We start from the raw sequence: 21,894 nt of genomic DNA, 5'->3' as shown, positions 1-21,894 counted from the left end.
AAAAGTCTCATGAAATTTTTACTTTCCTCTTTTGCTTCCTTCCCCCCTTCTTTAGAGTCTGATGGGGAAGAAAGGCAAAGTTTAAGAGTCTAATCCCAATGAGTAAAAGGGTCTAGAGAGTAATCCTTCATATCTCTAGGGAGATTCCCTGAGGAAGCTGAGGAATGGAATTGGGAAAGGAGATACACAGGAGCCCTCTCTTTCTTAGGGTTGGGAAGAGAAGAGAGCGCACAGCTGGTTACGTACCACAAAAAGTTTGTGAGGATATGTTGACAAGTTTCCAAGAACTAGATGGCATTGTATAGGACTGGAGAACCGGAGGTGGGACCTCAGAGAGAGGGGCAAGGAAGGGGCACCCTCAAAGAGGCACTAGCTGCCATCAAATGCTCCGCAAGAGTCTCAAGGAGCAGAGGTTTTATGTTCTCTGGCCATTAGCCTTGGGGAAAAGTCTACTATGCCAGTAATCAGGGTTGTCAAAGGCAGAGTCAGTGGCCTCTAAACTACGCAGGGTTTTGAGGCGGGCATAACGAACATGAGGGGCGTGGTGTCCCGGCCCCTGGAAAGCTCGCATCTCTTCATACCCCTGCTCAGCTGCTGGGCAGGCCCCCATAGCTGCATAATCCCCTGCGGTGCCACCCGCACCGCGCCTGCGGTTCATGTATTCGTAGTCCTCATCTGGAGTGGTGCCAGCAGAGGGCACAATGGCCATGGGATGGAGTGGGCAGCTCTGCGTACTGCCCAGAGAAGCACTGAGGTCTGAACCCACATCCATGTACTCATAACCCAGCTCCTCAAGGGAACCAGGCCTGGGGGGCCGAGGTGGGCTACCCCTTCTCTTCCGGTTCATGTATTCGTACTCTTCATCCTCATCTTCCTCTTCAGTACCCAGCACAGAACTGAGGCCCACTGACGAAAGGGTGCCTTCCCGGGAGGAGGATGTTCCTGCGGTTGAGAGAAAACTCCTAAGTATGTAGAGAGCTTCACAGAAATAACCAGAAGGAATGGGAGTGAGCGAGTCATCAGAGAAGGTAAGAGAGCTAAGGGGAGCTCGGAGAGAAAGGTTAGAAGATTTGAGGGAATCTCTGGAAGAGCCAGGTACCTCGGAGGTGTGTATCTGGCATGACGTAACCATTGCCATCCTCCTCTAACCCTGGTGGGGAGAGCGGGGTGACAGGAGTAAGCAGGCTGTGTCGCTGCGAATGGTAGGCACTGTCCCCACGAGGCCGTGGGCTCCGGCTCCGGCTCCGGCTCCTGCACACCGACACTTTCTCCTGGAGTTCAGCCTCAGAGCCCGTCACGTGGCCCTCTGAGGACTCTGATGCTTGACGGCCCCGGGGAATCGGGTGCAGGGAGATGGGACGGGAGAACTGTTCACGACCTCCCAAAACTGCAGAATCCTATGGAGGAAAAGTCAAAGGAAGCGACACAAGGATTATACAGGGTATATAAACTGACAGACTCAGAGGGAGGTGTGGCTGTTCAGGGAAGGACCTCTACATTGCAAAATGCTGGTTAAACTTTCAAGATTTGAAACAGCTCCATGTTCCTTCAAACCCTTCCAATCCCCTAAGACCCTCTGCCAGCACATCTTACCAGAGAAGCCTCCCCCAGATTGCTCTGGTTCATGGGCATGTATCCAGATGAGGGACTTAAAAGACTCTGGCTCTAGGATGGGAAAGGAAAGGAAAGGGTTAAAATGAAGGAAGAAATCTATTCTTGGCGTGGAGGCTCATGGGGGATCCACAGAGCAGAATCTTGTGCAGTTAGAGCTATCTTACCCCACGTGGCCGCGTAAGCGTTCCCGTAGGCAAGCTGAGGGCAGAACCCAGTGTGGTCGCCAGGCCCTCCTCCTCTGCCTCCAAGTCTAGGTCTAGGTCCAGTTCTGGCTCCAGCTCTGCTTCCTGCAAGTCTTTGGTCGACAGAGCAGAGGGCTCTGCCACAGGAGGGATTCCGGGCCCACTCGCTCTCTGCAGGAGTAGAAACCCATTAAGCTGGATTCTAGCTCTCGCTGAGTCTTTCCCCTAAATGACTTTCACAGTCTCTAGCCCCTACTCACCTTGATGACCAGATACCTTGGTGGGTCACGGGCCATCCTGGTAAACTCATTGGCTAGTTCTTTAAAGGTTGGGCGAATGTTCTCATCAATCATCCAACCTGGGGAGAGATGTGGGAGGTTGAGTGAGAAGAGAGCACAGAGGCACGGACGGAGGAGAAAGGAGAAAGCCGGTTAGAAAATGCTAGGGTCAGCGGACGACTCACACTTGACCATGACCATGTAGACGTCAATGGTGCAGATCTGGGGCTGCGCTAACCGCTCTCCCTTCTCTAGCAGGTCTGGTATTTCAGCCAGACGAAGCCCGGCATAGGGCTCTGCCCCGAAGGTCATCAACTCCCAAACTGTTACACCTGATAGGAAGAAATTAAGTAGCAATTACCAAAAAAAAAAAAAAAAAGATACAGACACCAGGAGAGGGGAGGGGACTTGGCCTCACTTTAATTCAAGGACTGAAGAGGATATAGTTCCTAAGAGGAGACACCAAAGAGGGACCGGAGCTGGGGATGACATAAGGGTACTTACCGTAACTCCAGACATCACTCTGGTGTGTGTATTTCCCAAAGTGGATACTCTCAAGGGCCATCCACTTAATTGGAGTCTGCAGATTAAAGATAAAGGTGCTACTCAGTCAATTTTCACAGAATTTCTTATTTTAAAACTCCAAGTTCTCTATCACCTCCCCCCAACAACTTACATTTTCTGTCTTTCTCAGTTCCCCCTCCTTGAAGCTGCCACGACTCATTCACTTATTTCAGAAAGAGCCCCTGGACCACTCAGCATTCCATGCTCACACCACCCGACCACCCCGCCCCTCGTCACCTTACCTTGACCTCACTGTGTAGTAACTGCTTGTCGTCTGGTGGCAACAGGTCAGCCACACCAAAATCTGCCACCTGGACCTGACTCGGTGACTTGAGCATCACATTCCGGAGTGCGAGGTCCCTGTGCACCATGCTATGTTCCTCCAGGTAATACATACCCTAGAGGAAGAGGTGGTCTCAGCGTCAGGGAAGTTAGCCACTGAGCAATAGCAGCTGCCCACACCCAACCCTCCGTCCTCCTGCCTCAACCCTGACCTTCCCCAGACAAGCTGTTGCTATCACAGCTCCCTGACTCCCCTCACCTTGGCGATTTGTACTCCCCAGTTGAGCAGCAGCTGCGGACCTAGTGTCTCACGGTGCTGTCTCACGTGATCAAGCAGGGAGCCCAGAGGCAAGTACTGAGTGACAAGCTGCAGAGATGGCCCTGGGCATAGTCCCAGCAGCCGTACAATGTGGGCGTGGTCCAGGCTGCCAACGGCCAGCATGTGCTGCGGAATGTGAGAGGTGTTAGCCAGGGAGTAACAGGTTCACATACACTTTGCAAAAGCCCAGTCCAGAGGTCCCCCAACACTCAAGCTCAGCAAGTCTAAGACAGATCTAATATACTATTTGCCAATACAAGATCACATGCCTACAAGCCTGGAACCAACACTGCTTCTGCGGCATGAAGAATCCCCTTTTAGGGTTTCCAACCCCATAGGAAGAACAATATCAACCACCCGAACCCCCAGAGATCCCAGAGACTAAACCACCAATCACAGAGCACACATGGAGGGACCCATGGCTCCAGTCGCATATGTAACAGAGGATGGCCTTATTGGGTATCAGTTGGACCTGTGAAGGCTTGATGCCCCAGTGTAGGGGAATGCCAGGGTGGGGAGGTGGGAGGAAATGGGTAGGTGGGGGAACACTCTCATAGAGGCAGGGGGAGGAAGGATGGGATAGGGGGATTCCAGAGGGGAAATGGGGAAAGAGGTTAACATTCGAAATGTAAGAAAATATCCAGTAAAAAGAGAAAGAAAGAATGAAAGAAAGAGAGAAAGAAACACAAAACGTTAAATTCCCTTCTCTAACTTACATCAGTCACAGCTTGAAAGCCTTGCCGCCCGCTCTTGTCCTCGATGACTTTAATGCAGACTGGAATCTTGATGGATTCACCCTCAGGAATCCAAATCCCCTGGGAAGTTTGGGGTGGAGAAAGGTTTTTAAAAAAATCACTTTTTTTCAGACAGTCTCTTGCCAAAGTCTCTCTCTCCCATTCTCCCTGCATCTTGTCCCCACATCTCCAGACTTCCCAAGAGTCCCTCACCTTGTGTACGGTTCCAAAGACACCAGAGCCAAGCACTTTGAGTTTCCTCAGCTCTGTCTCTTTGAAGATTCTAGCCAAGACTTTGTTTGCCTTCTCGCTTGGGTCCAGAGGCTCGATGCTCTGAAGAGTGGACAGGGAGGAGTTGTTCAGAAAAACCCACTCCCACAAGCCTAGTCCCACGCCTCTGGGTAGATGCCAAGGGCAACAGAGCCGAGAGCTAGGGTAAGAAGAGAAATCTTTAGTCTTGGAAAGCTTCACAGTTTTGCTGAGGAACAACAGACCATTCAGGAGACAGTAGGATTGAAGGTGTGCGGATGAGATTGGCTTCCCTTTGAGCAGGAGGAGGGAACAGAGGGCAGAGGAGATACAGTGGTACTCCACTTCCAAGACCTTTTAAACAAGATTACTTCTTGTTTCCTATCCCTCTTTCCTCTAAGATGAGGGCTTGCTGTGTAGATCAGACTTGTCTGAGTGCCAGGAATTACTACCATGTTCCAAAATGCCTAAGCTTCCAAAGCACTTACACAATGCTATCACCTTGGAAGGATGCATGTTACCTGTATCTAAGATACATAAATTAAGCCACGGAGAAGGGAAGCAGTTTCTTCAGCGTTGTGGCAAACGGCAAAAACAAGATGAGAGCTACTTCCCAGTTCATGGACTGACGTGCACATACATGTGTGTGTGTGTGCGTGTTGCTAGGACTTAACCTGGGTCCTTATACATGTTAGCTACGCATTCTGAGCTGTACCCATTATTTCAAAGAAAGGGACCATATTTCCAGAGAAAGAGAACTAAATTCATCACTTTTCCTCTGGGAGCCCATTGTAAAGAATGCCTCCCAACGTTAAGCTAAATATGTACTCACCTCACCCCGCTCCAAGTACCGTCTCATAGCCCTTTTATTCTGGATCCTGCGTCCACGCCAGTAGAGAAAAGAGCCTCCCAGAATCAGGAAGATCACAGCCAGACCAACTGTCACTGCTATTACCAGATGGGGTTTGCTATGGGGTACAAAAAAAGCCAGTGTCCCTGGGTTTACAGTGGCTTCACAAATGGCATTTACATGGTGTACATCTGAGTTAGCCCTCGAGCTAACTAATGCCCGCGAGCAATGAGGGGGTCAACCTAGATATGGAGCTTCCCCTTTGGAGCCAAAGTTAATTTAGGAAGAGAATTCGAGGAGCCGGGACTCCCGAGTCCAGTGAAGGTGTGTGTGTGTGTAGATTATATATATATATATATATATACTGTATATATAAGGGAAGCATGAACCTAGTGGACAGTCCTTAACCACGTGCATCTAGGTGACACTAAAGGGACCCAGGGTGTTATTAATAACAATGAGAAGGACAGGAAATCAGGAAGGAGCAGGGTGAGAGCACAGGGGTAAGCTGGAAGGAGATAATGGTGGATTACTATGATGAAAAGACATCATGTAACTGTATTGCATCTCCAAAGGATAAATAACAAGTATTACTTAAAGTGGAGGGAGGGGCTGGAGAGAAGGCTCAGTGGTTAAGAGCACTGACTGCTCTTCCAGAGGTCATGAGTTCAATTCCCAGCAACCTCATGGTGGCTCACAACCATCTGTAATGGGATCTGATGTCCTCTTCTGGTGTGTCTGAAGACAGTGACAGTGTACTCACATATATAAAATAAATAAGTCTTTAAAAATAAATAAATAAAATAAAGTGAGGGCAGGGTTGGACATATGGCTCAGCAGTTCAGAGCTCCTAAAGAGGAGCCAGGTGTGGATCCTTCCCACATGGTGGCTCAGAACCATCCTAACTCTAGATCCAAGGGAATGCAGTGCCCTCTTCTGGCCTCCAGGCAAGCAAGTGGTGCAAAGCCATAAACGCAGGCAAAACAACCATATACATACAACACCTTAAAAGGCAGAATAAATGTCATAGCTCTTCCCCTGGCCTTTCTCCCAAACATTCAGGAATTCCACAACCTCCAAGCCAATCTTACCTCATTAATACCTCTGTTTGGCCTAAACAGTCATGTAGTTCTGGTCCCTTACACCTAGAAGAGAAAATCACCTTCTTAGACAGTAAGTAGACCACAGAGAACTAGGCCAACGAGATGGCTTAGCAGGTGCATACACTTGCTGCCAAGCCTAGGGGCCTGAGTTTGATACCTGAGAACCAGGTAAGGAAGGGAGAGAAATTAACTTCCTCAAGTTGTCACTTGATCTCCACATGCACACCATAGCACACATGAACACACAGTTCCCACATTCACAATAAATACATGTAATGGGGCTGGAGAGGTGGCTCAGCAGCTAAGAACACTGACTGCTCTTCCAGAGGTCCTGAGTTCAAATCTCAGCACATGGTGGCTCACAACCGTCTTTAACAGAATTCAACACCCTCTTCTGGTGTGTCTGAAGACAATGACAATGACAATGTACAGTGTACTTACATAAAACAAATAAATCTTTATAAAAATAAACTTAATTAGAGGAAAAAAGTTTTAAAGACAATAGATATTCATCCAAGAGTCTACATATATAAAACACTTGTTTTAGGACAAACCTACTGTGGCACCTCAACCTGAAGCCCCAAACCTGGCTCCAAAACAGAGGGGACTCCATCCCTATCCTTCTTGATCCTCCATCTCTGGCTCACTAGTGAGCCTCTCTTGAATGAAACTCCTGAGCTAATATTATTCCAGCCTCCCCTAAGCATGGTGGACTCTCGTGCTGAGTTTCCCTTCCTCCTGTCCTTTAGGCTGGAAGTGAGTCTTAAGTAGTCAACCTGTCTTCCTGCTGCCCTGTACCCTAATTCTGGGTTCCCACCCTCTCCGTCGTCCCTCCCCTTTTTTCATCCCATCACTGACCCTTGGGTGCAATTCTCATGGCAGGGCCGGCACTCATTCTGAGCGTCTGGATACTTGTAGATTGGACCTTTGGCACCCAGGATTCCATGGGGGCAGCTGTTCACACAGTGGGGCCCGTCACGAAAATGAGCACATTGAACACAAGCTTCGGAGCCCTGAGCAGAAGAAGGAAGAGCTTTGAGAATGAGCTCTCAGGGTTAATTCCAGTCCTCCCATTCAGGGTCAGACCATCCCCTCAGCATCCTCCACGTACAAACTCCAGGGCTATCTGACTTTCTTGGGCTGACCTGGAAATGTGGGTGTTCCCCATTTCCCTGAGAGATCCCGGGGCTGCTACTATACCGAGCCATTGCATGTGCTGGTGCCTTCCATGGGTAGGCATTCTGGATGGCAGGAGAAGCATTGAGCCTCATGAACAAACTCACGGGGTTCCCTGTAGTGGGGGACACAGGGAGGGATCACTTCTGACCTTCATCCCCTTAATCTGTAATGAAGACCTTCTACTTCATGCCCACCAAGACAAAAGCGGTCTACAAAGCCAGGTGCACTAGTTTACATCTATAATCCCAGTACTTTAGAGGCTAAGGAAGAAAGATTTCCCCGAGTTCAAGACCTGCCTGGGTTATGGAATGGGATGCTGTCTAAAAACAAAAGCAAGCAGGCAAGCCAGCAAACAAGAAAGCAAGAGAGGGCCAGCACTCAGGAGGCAGACGCAGGAAGAACTCTTTTGAGTCCTGTCTGGTATACATAGCAAGTTCTAGGTCAGGACCATGAGATCCTGTCTGTCTGTCTCTGTCTCTCTGTCTGTTGCTCTCTCAAACACACATGCACACACAAAACACATAAGTAAGACAGACATAGTGGCTCAGAGCTGTAATCCCAGCATAAAAAAGGTTAAGGCAAAAGGATCAGTGTGAGTAGGCTGGAGGGAAGGTAGGAGAAGGAGGGGAGGGAGATGAAGAGGGAAAGGGAGAGAAAAGGAGAAAGAAACACAGTCTATGGGGCTAGAGAGATGGCTCAGAGGCTAAGAGCACTGACTGCTCTTCCAGAGGTCCTGAGTTCAAATCCCAGCAACCACAAGGTGGCTCACAACTATCTGTAATGGGATCCAGGCCTGAAGACAGCTACAGTGTACTCATGTACATTAAATAAATAACCTCAACTGCTCCATCCATCCCCCACCCTCTTGGCCTTCTCCACACTGTACCCTTGCAGAAAGTTGCAGTGAGTCACACAGACACCTTCCCGGCTGTAGTTTCGACAAGACAAGCACTGACCAGGGCCTGGGCCCCAGCATCCCCCAGAAGAACACAGTGGATCACACACTTTGCCCTCTGCCACTGGAAAAGAACAGACACATTAGGAAGACTCCAAAGACACATATAGTGCTTCTTCCTTATTGCCTCTACCCTCACCTTCCAACAATCTCCCCGACCCCTGATCTCCCTCCTGGGAGACCCTTTTTCTCACCGCATTCTTCCGGAGGCCGGTTGTACTTGATGTCAAGTCTCTCTTCGGAAGGCCCCCGCAGCAGTCTGGTCCAGTTCAGAGAGTGGTGGTAGCAAAGCTGCTGATTGGCACTTATGTAGACACGCCCAGCACTAATTTCCTTCAGGGACCGGAAGCCCAGAGATGTGACGTTCAAGTTCTTCATGATCAACAAGGAGAAGCCCCGGCTGGAATAGGGAATCGGAATTAGAAGACAAACTACAAAGGGAAAATTAAACATACAGGGGGCTTACTTTCACTCAACAAATTTGCTCCAGGTTAAGTTAGACCCGTGGAGAGGGAATCGCCTCTTCTGGCAGGTTTTTTGAAACAGGTGTTTGAGTAGTGCAGAGGCAGGCCTGGAACTCGCTATCTGGCCCGAACTGATCTTTGAACTAGATGTGGTCCTCTTGTCCGTGTTGGAATTAACCACATCTGGATTATCCTGACTTTTTGCCTTTCCCCCACTATGCTAGCAGACTGTCAGGGCCTGTTGATTGAGAAATATCCTGTCAGTCCTGAGATGCCCACCTCACTGTCTAGGGATGCTACCACCTCCACACCCATTACTCACTTGTAGAGGCTTCTGCCCCCGATGGTCGTCAGATTGGAAAAAACACTGAAGTTGTGCATGTGAGGGGGCCAGGACTGGATGTTTAGGTAGCCTGAGGATCAGAGAGAGGTGTAAAAGCAGAGTTTGCACCCCCAAACTTACGAATCAGGTTCTCAGTAACCTGCCTCACCGAGCTCTGTGCTCTGGAATGTGGCTTTTCTTTTTTTGAAGATTTTATTTATTTTAAACATGAGTGTTCTGCTTGCATGTATGCCCACATGCCAGAAGAGGGCATCAGATCCCATTATACATGGTTGTGAGCCACCATGTGGTTGCTGGGATTTGAACTCAGGACCTCTGGAAGAGCAGTCAGTGCTCTTAACCACTGAGCTATCTTTCAAGCCCCGAGTGTGACCTTTCCTAAGTGGTTTAACTGTAAGATGTGCCTTGTGTCTTCTGCTCCTTCCAACAGGGGAAGCCTACCCTCTTCCTCACCTGTGATCTCCCGGACTGTCCTGAAAACATTGAGCTTCTCCGGATCCAGGGCGGGGATCTTGTGCCAGGGGTCACTAAGGGAACAATAAAAACTTGTCAACAAAGGATAGTTACGACTCTGTGGTAACAACACACTCAAAACACGGTTTCTGGATGTCAGTGTTTTCCCTGGTGCTGGGATCAAACCCAGGGCCTTGGGCATGCTAAACCAGTCAATATACAGAGGCCTGAGGCCTGGATCATCTTATGCCAAAACGAAACAGAATACTCAAGGACTGACACGGCCAATAGTTACTGGCCATGCAAACCTGACAGACCCCCATGGTGGCTCACAACTGTCTGCAACTCCAGCTTCAAACAGTCGGACACCCTTTTCTGGTCTCAGGCACCAGGTGTGCACATGGTGCACAGAAGTATAGTCAGACAAACCATCCATGCACATAAAACAAATTAGGGCAGAGTTGATAGCACACGAATAATCCCAACACAAATACTTAAGAGGCTAAAGAAGGGTGGCAGGATCAAGGCAAGCCTGGGCTACAGGTGTAGACATTATTTAATTAGGAAAACAAAAACAAAAAAAAAATGAGGTAAGGGGTGTGTGCATTTGTGTGTATAAAGAGGAAAAGAAAAATGATTAAAACAAACAAACAAACAAACATGGTTTGGCTGTAATCCCAGTCTTGGAAGGCAGAGGCAGGTGCATCTCTTAGTTTGAGGCCAGCCTGGTCTACTGAGATAGTGCCAAGGCAGCTGGGGTTACAAAGAAACTCTGTTATGAAGAACCAAAAAATAAAAATAAAAAATAAAAAAATAGAAACGTTAAATAAAAGCATGTATATTATACTAATATTAGGGGAATCTGGGTAAAGCAGGTATGGAAGATATGTCATTTTTATGATTTAAGTGCTACTCTAAAGTTGTAGCTACATAAAAAAGAGTTAAAAGAGGTGGCTAGCAAGATGGCACATCAGAGTGAGTTGATTCAGGAAACCTGAGGATCCGGGTTTAATCCCAGGTTCCACAGCTCCACAGGGTAGAAGGAAAAAACAGATTTCCAAAAACTCACTTCTGAGTCCCATACTCACTGTGGTATGCACGCACACACACACACCACACACATGCATACACAAACAAACAAAACCAGCAAAACTTAAAAGAGGGTCTGGAAAGATGTCTCCACAGTTAAGGACACTGGCTGCTCTTGCAGAAAGCTAGGGTTTGACTCAGCCATCGGTAACTTTAGTTCCAGGGGACTCAACACCCTCTTCAGATTTCTGTGGGTACCAGGTAAACATGTGTTGCAGAGACAAGCGTGTGGGCAAAATAAGCATAAAATAAACGTAAACAAATAAATGAAAAATAAACACGGTTTTCATTATTTTTAGTCGTGAGTATGTGCAGCTGCCCACTGAGACTGGAGACATCAGGTCCCCTAAGTTGGAGTCAAAGAGATCTGTGAGCCTTGCAAAGAGCAGCACATGGTCTTAACCACTGACCTGTCTTTCCAGCCTCCTCTTATCTAAATTTAAGGAAGAACTTCTAAAAATTTTTAGGTAACAAGCACTATCCCTGAACCTTGGATTCTCAGGGTAAGAGTGAGCTGCTCAGGGATGTCCCTGAGGGTGTAAGCTCCAGGTGGAAGATGGCTACGCATTCTCTCAGTCCTGACTTACATTCTATAGTCTTTTTGTCTGGTTGGGTTTTTTCTCAAGGTGGGGATTTTCACTCTCTCTTGCTCTCTTGTTCTCTCTTGCTCTCTTACCGTCTTCCCCCTTTGTCCCTTCTCTCCCTATTCCCCTACCCCCTTTCCATGTGCTCATGGCCGACCTCTACTTTTCTAACTCTCTCTGCCTTTCTCTGCCCCTATTACCCTCTTAACTCCGCTCCCCATGCCCCGAATAAACTCTATTCTATACTAAAAGAAAGCAAACACACAAAACAAAAAACATAAACAAAAACAGGGATTTTCTGTTTAGCCTTGGCTGTCCTGAAACTCCCCCTGTAGACCAGCCTAGCTTCAAACTCACAGAAATCCACCTGCCTCTGCTTCCTGAGTGTTGGGACCAAAGGCATGCACCTGGCTGTGATTTACATTGCTACTCAGCTGCATGTAGAAACATAAGCCATTGAAATGAACCATGTGGATCTAGGGTAGAAAAGCGGAATCTCTAACCCATTGAGGCCAGTGATGAGGAAGTCCAGATTGCCCAGGATCTTGGTGCAGTTCACGAACCCATCAATGTTGCTGGAATCCACAGTCTGGTAGCGGCTTCCAGAGCCCGTCCCCTCACAGGCTGCAAAGACAGAACAGTCTCAGTGCTGGGTTCTGAGTCTCCTCACAGAAGAAGCTGGGTGTAAGTTCTCCCCACTTCCTGCCTCTTCAATCCCCACTTTTTTTTTTTACCTTTTGGGCACAGCCCTCCACATGGCTCACACATCTTGAGCCCATTCTTATCTACTTCCATCTTGTCAGGAGGGCAAGCCCTGACACAAAATGTCTGATCCACCACAAAATTATCTGGGAAAGAAGAGAGTGCCATTAGAAATAAGGACTAGCCAAGCACTGAGACCTCTCCCCTGCCCCATGCCCCCTCCTCTCCAATCTGCCCCCTCCATGCTGTCCTGGGATTTGTCCCACCTATAACCTAGGGCTCTTCAAGTCTGTCCTATAGATTAAACAGTCTCTTTGTTCTAAGATGGCCTCAAACCTCTTAAAAAAAAAAAAAAAAAAAAAAAGATTTAAGGGCTGGAGAGATGGCTCAGCAGTTAAGAGCACTGACTGCTCTTCCAGAGGACCCAGGTTTAAATCCCAACACGCAAGCAACTCACACCTATCCCAAGATCTAACCACCTTACAAAGACATAATATATGCACACAAAAACACCAACTCAAATAAAATAAATAAGTCTTAAAATAATGATTGGTCTTCATCTAAAAATTAAAAAGATTTACTCCTATTTATTTTATATGTGTATATTGGTGCCTATATACTTGTGTGTGTGTGTGTGTGTGTGTACCACATCTGTGCCCAGTAGCCAAGGAGTTCAGAATAGGTGTGAGATCCCTTAGAACTAGGATTATAGGTTATTATAGGCTGCCTGAAATAGGTGCTAAGAACTAAGTCCTTTGGAAGGACAGCAATTAGTCTCAACTGCTGAGCCATGTTTCTAACCCTGGCATCAAACTCTTCGTGTAGCTTAGGATGACCTCGGGTCTCTCTCTGATCTCCCTGTCTCTACCTCAGAGCGCTGGGATTCCAGTATGCTATTTCATCCAGCGTCTGTGGTACTGGAGTTATCAAGCCCAGGGCTTAGCTCTCTGTTGTTCCAAGAGGCCCTTGCCAGAAGTCTGAGGGAGGGGGGCGGCACTGACAAAAATGTTACTCACTATGTGAGATCACATGATCACATCTAGACCTCCCAATTAACACCTAACTTAATCCCTTTAGCACCCCAAACTTTTTGTGTGGAATCTATGGTTGTCCTTCTCCCCACCTCAGACACTTACGGGGACAATTGGCAACACAGACTCCTCCATACTGATACTTGGTATGGGGGTTGGGCTCAAGCTGGAACGTTAGCTTGTTGTACACAAGAGGCTCTGGACACCGGGGCACACAGGCCCCACTGTCATTGAAGCGTCGGCAGGCCTGGGAATGTAAAAGACTCCTAGAATTTATGTTTTCTACAGACCCCTTCTCCCCAAAGCCTGTAACCCCACGTTAGTGCACAGGGTGTTGGTACCGTTACATACAAAGCAATCTGTGTCCTGGGGTCCAGAGCATCCCCCTGCACACTCATCATGACAGCACTGGTTAGGGTTGGGCCCGAAACAACGACCGTTACACTGAGGGGCACAGATGGTCTTAGTCACTATGGAAAGAGAGAACACAACGTTCAGGGCTAAATTCAGAGTCCGTCTCTCATTCTGTGTCGGGACCGACATAGGCAGGATTGTATAGGTAATGGGTATGGGAGGATGTGGGCTTTACAAGCAAATTCAAACCCACATATCTGGCAGTCTTCTGGTCCAGGCCCCCAGCATCGCCCCTTGCAGGCCTCATGACAGGGTGGACCTGGTTGGGAAGCGAGAGGACACACAGGAACATCAGAGCTGAGAAAGGCTTGCTTGAATCAACAGGGTATGAGGTCAGCACGCAGGAACCTCAGTCCCAGGAAGCAAGGGCCCTGGGCTGGGTCCCTCCTACCCTTGGAGAGCAGGGCTGGGCTCAAATGAACCTGTCAACAAGGGGTGGGGCTGCTCCTCCCACTGGGCAGCTGAAGGGGAGGGACTGGGGCAGATGCCAGTCTCAGCCCAGTGCCATCCCAGGAACGCAGTTCCTTCCAGACAAGCCGAGTGGACAGGAGCAAGTAGGCCAGGTCAGGGCAAGAGCAACAGGGTTGGGTCAAGGGTCAGAGGTGACTGGGGATGGCGGGCTGCCTTGATGACATCCACTTACAGTTCCCACTGTTGTTCTTCACCACTATCTCAGCGCCTGGAACCCTCACAATGTCCCTCCAGTCAATTGTATCCATGTGGCAAAGTTTGTCATTCTTCTCAATGTAAACGCCCCCTGAGAGAATCTCTGTGGTGGGAAGAGAGGTCATAGGCTGAAAATTACAGCACAACTCCCTTTCTGCGTCTTCCTAACAATCCAAAGGGGGATCATGGTCCAATCAGATTGGAGCTTCAAGAAAAGCTAGCCCTCAAAGAGGAGGAGTCAGGCCAAAGAAACTCCCGCCTCTTCAGACACCTGTGTAGATCCGGTTTAGCCAGTGGGGGAGGGGCAGGACGTCCTGATTCTATCCCCTATGCCTACCTGGGTGTTTTCTAAGCTACTGAGACAGAGAGAGCAGCAAGTGCTCAGGCTGTGTTTAACCCCTACATTCTCCAGCTGGTAGGAGCAAAGGTAAAATTCCAGGGAAGGAGGGTTATCAATAAATAGATCCAATTCCCTGCCATCACATGACGTCCCTCCTTCCTGGAGCAGATGCCCCAACTCTCTCCCGGGGCCCTCTACTGCTTAAAGAGAGGTGGTCTGCACCCAGGATGTTGAACTTAGAGTGAGATGCCCGTTGGCAAGGAAGGCTCAGGGGCTGGACCAGAAGGGATCATCAGAAACTAACCAGTGAGGTGAGTGAACCGGAGCTGGCGCAGAGCGTGGCTGGAGTTGGTGTTGTAGTTCAACATGACAAAGATGGCGAACTTCCCATCGTAGACTTGGGTTCCCCGGACCACTCGGAGGTTAGGCAAGGGTAGTACAGAGAATTCGTTCATGGCCACGAGGACATAGCCTGTCACTTCTCGGATCCACTATAACAGAGAGACCATGACAGTGAAAAGGACAACAGGGTCTTGAGCTTCTTTAACTCTTTCTTATTTGTTTATGTATTTATTTTTGGTTTCTTGAGACCAGTTTTCTCACTGTTTGTAAACCAGTCTAGCCACAGACTCATAGATCTTCCTGCCTCTGCCTCCTGAGTGCTGGGATCCAAGGCGTGCCCCACCACACCAGTCCCTTAATGTTTGGTAAGCACTCCCTACCCGTGTACCATAGTTGCCCCTGACTCCGGTCCTGTGTCCAGCTTCCCTGAATTTCCTTTCCTTTCCCCCCGACCCCCATACTGCACACTGATTCTAGGACCTCACGTATGTTCACGTATGTTCTGCACCTCACCACTGAGCTATAACCCAGCCCTGAATCCTTTCCCTGATTTGTAGTTGTCCATGTTGTCACTATACTGTGCCACTTTGGAGAGCAAAGACAAGCCACAGAAACAAGGACAGATCCACATTTCCTACTTATTTCTTCTTGGAGTCATAATAAGAGGAAGGGTGAGGAGTCCCTTCCTCACCTTTGCAGGTGACTCTGGGTCCTCAGGTGGCTTACTGTACAGTTCTGATTGGCAAATTGCCACCTGCTCTGTCCCTTTCTGGTGGCCAGCTTTTACATACCCCTGGGTATAGAAGCAGGACACTCACTCTACCCCCCCCACACACACACACCACTACAGTCACTGTCTCCCTAGGAGCCTTAAGAACTACTAAGTCTGCGCATACTCACTTGCAGGAAGGAAAGATCAGCATTGTGTCCTGTGAGCACAATCTCCAGGTTACCCATGACCACCTCACACTTCTCATATAGTTTGTACAGTGTCTGGTACTGATTTTCGGCATCACCGGTCACACTTAGCCCATTCAGAGTCCCAGGACACACTGTAAAAATGGAGGTGAGACAGGTGGGTAAGCTACATGTCCCACCATGAAAGCCCTATTCCAGTTACCCTGCCCACAAGGCCTCTAAGGGCCTCCTTGCTTCTCACAAGAGTCTTCTCCCTACTTCCCTCACCGTTTGAAGCGAAAGGTAGAATGTGTTGAGTCCCCACTGTGCCTCCTTCGGGCACTAATTTGGGCACTGAGGGGTTAATACAGAAGGCAGACATGGTGGACTTTTTCCTTTCCCTGGAAAGGACACTTTAGCAGGGAACATTTACCCTCTCCTCCTCAACTAAGGCACTTACTTCTCTGCCCCCATCCTGCTTCTCTCTAGGCCCTGGAATAAACATCTCTTTGGGGCTAGCACACAGCCCCTATTGTGTCTACAGAGGGTGGGATGGGGGCAGAGCCTGGGGCCACAGTTCAGCCCACAATGAAGCAATTCTATGCAGGAGGAGGGGGCTGCCCCACCCTGCCTCAGACACCCCATCCTTAGCAGCACCCCCTCTTACCCTGGAGCTTTGGGCTCAAAAAAGTGACCTCACTGGAGGGAGAAACCCTGGTAGTGGGGTGGGGGGTCAATGGGAGCTTTGTCTTTAAAGCTGGATGATAAGGAACTGGCGGCCTCCCCCTCCCTAAACTCTGGTTTCCCTTCTCACTCCCTTCCTCTAAGCCAACATGCTCCCCCCCCCCCCCCCCAATCACTGTGCAGCCCTGAAGTGCTTTTCACCAAACAGAGAAGTTTGGAGAGCAACAGAACAGAGAGCCTCCACTCCAAAGTCTTCTTTCCAACCTCACTGTCAGAAGCATTCTTTCTTTCCATTTATTTATTTTATGTATGTGAGCACACTGTCGCTGCCCAGAAGAGAGGATCTGATTCCATTACAGATGATTGTGAGCTACCATGTGGCTGCTAGGATTTGAACCCAAGACCTCTGAAAGAACAGTCAGTTCTCTTAACCACTGAGCCATCTCTCCAGGAGAATGCTAACATGGCAGTGTTCCCCAGTAGGCAGGCACTCCAGGGGGCCCCCTCAGAAGCGAGTTCAGTTCTTGGGCTTTCAACTTTCTCCCAGGAGCTCTGAGTCGATTTCCTCTGGCTCAGTAAGAGCTTGTGGGGAGGGTGGGGGTAAGGGGTACACCACCAACCACCTGTTCTCACCACCCTTCCCTGAGGCGGGCTGGGAGGCAACAGAGGGTGAGAGAGTCCAAGGCCCCAGCTTCTCCTGTTAGATACATGTCTGGTCTAACCCCCTCTAGATCCTCTTCCCTATCCTCTCTCCATGATGGAAGGAGTGGGCCAGTTCCAGCAAGGAGACACACATAACCTAGGAGCTCCCAGAGGAACCTGGAAACTTCCAGGGTCCTTGGGCTGAAATAAAAGACTAGGAAGGTTAGTCATTTCTGGAACAGCCCCACCCCTGTCCCCTTCCTGGCAGGACACCCCTCTTCCAAGTTAAGGTGCCAACCTTCTCAGATAGGGGAGGAGCTAGGATATATGCATCGGGAAGTGACCTGTGCGTGCATACTGTCACACATGCACGACTAACACACAAATACTCAGTTACCCTGGCCCAGAGATATAGACTGTTTGCCCCTGGGACCCGATTTGGGAAGCATTACAAGGAGCCAGTCCATCCCACCTGCCCACAATGCCTTGCACACTTTGTTTATGGTGCTTTGCAAAGCCCTACAGGTCTTGGTTACCTGCCACCCTGAGGGTAAAGTCCATATTTCACAAACAGGGGCAAAGGGCCTGGGCAGGACAGTAGTACAAACAACTACCCAGGAGGAACCAGGGAACTTGGGGATCACAAGCAAGGAAGCAGTGAGAAACGCCGGGTGGGGGCAGGGTGGACAAAGCTCACAGAGAGCGAAGGCTCAAAGTCGGAGCCTTTCTCTGTAGAGAGCATTGACTGCGCAGACCAAGAACCTCCAGCCCCTCGGATGCCTCCCCTCTATTGCCCCAGCCACACACACAAGGGGACAAAGGGGCTATACAAGGCTTGAGACAGGGCCGGATGCCCAGAGGCTCGGGATGCAGATAAAGGGTAGAGAACCAAGCATGCCCGCTCCCTGCCTCTTGAGGGTGGTGGGAATCCCGGACTCTTGGGTTCTGGTTGGTGGGGGCACAGTCAGATGGGACAATGATCTGGACACTCCCCTGGCCCCTCCCACTCCAGTCTCCAGACCACCCCCTCCACCAGCTGGGAGTGTTCACATCTCAAGATCCCAGGGGCTAAATTTAGGCCCAGCAACTGTGGGGGAAGCACAGGTGGTTTCTCCCACTCCCACTTTGGGGAAGAGGCAAACTGTGCCAACCCCCAAGCTGAGATCTGGGAGTCGGGGGGGGGGGAGCAAGATCAACAGGGCTCTAATTATACAAACTCCAGCGATCTTCAGGAGTCCATAGTCCCAGAGACACCCGTAGGAATGGGCTCAGATGGCACCGAATGGGGGAAGGGCAGAAGTTGGGTCTAGGAGCCAGTTCACAGAATAGAATGTCTGAAGGTGGGAGAGGTGACTTCAGATTGGAGAGAGATAAGTCTGATTGTCTTTCCCTCCACAGCTCCAGCTTAGAGTATATACCGTGGAAATAGTATAGTATGTAATAGATGCCCAGCATGTCAATTGAATTGACCTGGGTCTTGATTGAGAGAACTCGGTTAAGTTGGGGGGACCGGCTTATCTTATGGGAAAGCAGCCAGCCAGCCTCTGAGACCTCTCACTGATGTCACCTGGACTTGGCCCTCAGGTTAATCCCAGCCTTCTCAGGACAGCCCCACTCACGGAAGAGGAGGTGCCATTCTTGTTTTTCCAACATTAGAAAACAACAACTTCCAACCCTTGCATAGCCCCGCCCTGCCGGCAAAACAACGAAACTGGGGGTTGCTGAAACCTGGGATGGGGTGGGGGCCAGGCAACCTGAGAACAAACTGAGACCCTTCAAGCCAAGGCTCTTTACGTTTACAGAAGGGTCCCTGCCCGCCCTCCTCCCAAGGCTCTCAAGTGTGAACTACAGTTCGGCATCAACCAGATCAGATTAAGACCAAGTAGAGGGTCAGCGACGCCCTGGGAAGAAGGGTAGGCATCCAGGAATGCAGACCTTGCCCAGCCCACTCCAAGAACCAAGGCACACGGTTCCGAGTGTGGTCCGAGCAGACCCGGAATCACACCCCTCAGTTCAGCGCGTCAGTACCCGGACTCCCTGCCTGGGGTCTGCGAGCGCTCAGGTCGCGCCCCGGTTTCCAGCCTGCTGGGGCTCCCGCGCGGCTTACCTGCCTGAGAGTTGCCCATCTCGGAACCCCGGGCCAGGCTGAGAAGGAAGCCCAGCACCTGCAGAGTCCCAATCGCCCTCATGACTCCAGCGGAGGGTGAAGGGAGCCCAGCCGAGTCTGGCCCGGGGACCCCAAGCTCAGGAGGACATCGAAGCGGCAGCCACCTGAACAGCCAGCGGATAGGTGGCCACGGCGGCAGCGGAGGTTGCAAAGTGCAACCGGAGCCGTAGTCGGAGTCCGCAGCGGGACGGCTGGGGAGGGTGTCTGTCTGGCAGAGAGGGAGGGAGTGAAGGGGGAAGGGGGTGAGTCACGGCCGCGCCCCCTCCCGTGCGAGGCTGGAGTCCTGGTGGTTGTAGCCGGGGACACCCGCCCAAGCGTGCTCTGCCAGCCCGCAGCTTGGCCAAGAGGGTCAAGGAGGGGTCTCACTCCAGCAATTTCCCCCGGAGATGGTTAAGCGGAGATCAAGATTCCAAAAGTCTGCGGGCCGAGGAAAGGTAGTGAATGCGGGTAGGGAGAGCGCTCGGAAGCCCAGCCCCCAGAAAGCTGGCCTCGCCCATTAACCAAATCACTCAACTCCCCTAGCCGGTTGGATCACTTGAGGGTTTTTTTTTCCCCCCTTCCTTTCGGAGTGTGAGTATTTCTACTTTTTCGAGTGGGAGGTTGTTTTTTAGCCCAGCGTTCATGCCGCCTCGGTTTCCCCGGGACGCAAAGCCCCGTATCTCATGTACCCGGCTCGGGAACCCGAGCCCCGGAGGCCGCGTGAAATCGCACTGTCTCCGGCCGCTTCCTCCGGCAGACCCGGCGCCGGCTCGGCCTCTCGGGGGGATTTGCCTGGGGGGCGGGGGTGGTTTCCAGCCTGGGAACAGACCCCGAGTCCGCCTTCCCACTTCTGCCCCGGGAGGGGCTCTCGCACCTGTCGCCGTCCCCTCTGCTGCCCCCCACGGCCGCCCGAGAGAACAGCTGTCTCCGAGCGACCGTCCGGACGGCCGCGGTTCCCGCCTCTCCTCCGCGGACCCAAAGGAGCACAGCAACGCTCACGCCGGGAGGCGACAGTGAAGAGGGGCGCGGGGAAGTCACCGCACGTGGCCCCCCGGACCCTGGGTTGCTAGGTCCTGGACGGGTCCGGCTGGCGCCCCCTGGTGCCCAACTCCTCGCATTTCATTTCGCATCCCTTACGTTGGCATTCCAAGGTTTTGCCCTGAGAATTTATTGTCCCCTCCCCCTCGGCAAAGGCTATTAGCTGCAATCCTTTTTTTCCCTTTGATTTATTTTTTTGGTTCTGAGACAAGGTCTCTCATAGCTCAGACTGGCCTCGAATATACTATGTGGCTGAGACTGGTGTTGAACCCAGAATGGTCTTTCTGCTTCCACCTCACAAGTACAGATGTGTGCTACCAAGTCCGGCTCTCCTGCTACAATGTTTTTGTTTTTTAAATTGTAGTTATTCCTGTATGCGTGGTGGTTCGTACTCCTTCGGGCTACGATATGCGTACGGAAGCCGGAAGACTACTTGGGGGAAGTCGATTATCTCTTCCCACTTTTACGTGTGTTGGGAGTTAGTTACCAGGCTTTCTGTGCAAACTCATTTAGGTGTCTGTGGAGGTCAGAAGAGGTCCTTGGTAACTGGAGTTACACATTATTGTTAGCTGACATGTGGGTCTGGGCATCTAACTCTGGTTCTTTGGAAGAACAAGCTTTCTCATTGCTCCATCTCTCCAGGTGCCCCCAGCCCTCGCCCTTGTGCGACATTCTTTAAACTTCTTTAAGCACAGAGTCAGGTTTGATAGCCAGCACCTCCCATCAAGTGCCAACATTGAAACATTGAAACATTGACCACTTAAGGGTCTACTTTTCCACATATGTAACCCCGATCAGAGAGCCTCCCCCAAAACTACACATTCTCCTCAATAGTGTGCTGGATAGCTTTATGTCAGTTTGACACAATCTAACATCATCTAAGAGATGGGAACCTCGACTGAGAAAAATGCATCCACAATATCCAGCTGTGGGACATTTTCTTAATTATTAATGTAGGAAGGCCCAGTTTACTGTGGGTTGGCAGTCCTAGGTTCTATAAGAAAGCAGGGTGAGCAAGCCCGGGGGACAAAGAGCACACCCTCATGGCCTCTACCTCATCTCCTGCCTCCAGGTTTCTGCCCTGTTTGAGCTCCTGTCTGGATTTCCTTCAGTGATGAGCTAGGATTTGGAAGTGTAAGCTGAATAAACCCTTTCCTCCACCACAATCTGTTCTGGTGTTGTTTCATCACAACAACAATCGAAGCCTTAACCAAGACAGAATTCAAAACCCTGTTCTCTCAAAGAGGTTTCCTTGTTCAAGAGCCATTGTAGAGTTGGGGTGTAGAGCAGAGGGAGAAAGAGGTTGCCTCCCATGCTCAAGGCCCTGAGTTCACTGTCCAGAAAAGAACTGCACCGTCTACTCATACAGTTGTTGTTTGGACCGAAGAGGAAGAGGCAGGCGTGGGTGTCATGGTTCACACCTGTAATCTCAGCACTGGTGAGGCCGTGGTAGAAAGCTTGCCAGACTAGCCTGGGTTACACAGCTAGTCAGCCAGTGCCAAGCTGCTCAAGACTACACATAGGGAAATCCTGTCTTTAAAAAAAGAGGCAAGCCAAGAGTCTTCAGTAACTGTACTGTTCTCAACATTTTAGTGAATGTCCTAATTATCCTGGATATAAACAGTGCACAAAACGGCCATATTGCTGACTGGCTTTGTTAAGGACTTCCTTGAATAAATTAATCCTTGCCATGAATAAATTAATTGAAAGAAGGGAGGTTTGGTGAATGCTTTCTGTTTTCCCCCCCGCA

At 50.2% G+C, this 21,894-nt stretch overlaps 1 protein-coding gene across 1 annotated transcript; it reads right to left on the bottom strand.

Annotated features, from left to right (window-relative positions):
- Positions 1-415: 415 nt before the first annotated feature.
- On the bottom strand, positions 416-19,188 carry ERBB3 (erb-b2 receptor tyrosine kinase 3; the record flags this gene model as incomplete). Its single annotated transcript, XM_080935534.1, has 28 exons — positions 19,068-19,188; positions 15,638-15,789; positions 14,700-14,886; positions 14,033-14,158; positions 13,583-13,648; positions 13,327-13,445; positions 13,081-13,222; positions 11,977-12,090; positions 11,746-11,866; positions 9,570-9,643; positions 9,096-9,186; positions 8,504-8,709; positions 8,241-8,373; positions 7,376-7,466; positions 7,034-7,188; positions 6,164-6,217; positions 5,055-5,190; positions 4,187-4,306; positions 3,956-4,054; positions 3,180-3,365; positions 2,881-3,036; positions 2,579-2,654; positions 2,260-2,406; positions 2,057-2,154; positions 1,779-1,967; positions 1,594-1,665; positions 1,100-1,397; positions 416-942 (listed from the first exon to the last, which is right to left on the bottom strand). The coding sequence occupies exons 1-28, from the start codon at positions 19,147-19,149 to the stop codon at positions 416-418; spliced, it is 4,017 nt and encodes a 1,338-aa protein (XP_080791660.1). The 5' UTR covers positions 19,150-19,188.
- Positions 19,189-21,894: the final 2,706 nt, after the last annotated feature.

Source organism: Micromys minutus, assembly GCF_963924665.1.
Source record: "Micromys minutus genome assembly, chromosome: 22".
NCBI classification, from domain to species: Eukaryota; Metazoa; Chordata; class Mammalia; order Rodentia; family Muridae; genus Micromys; species Micromys minutus.
The sequence above is the reverse complement of the archived record's forward strand: the minus strand, read 5'-3'. Positions and strand labels throughout refer to the sequence as shown.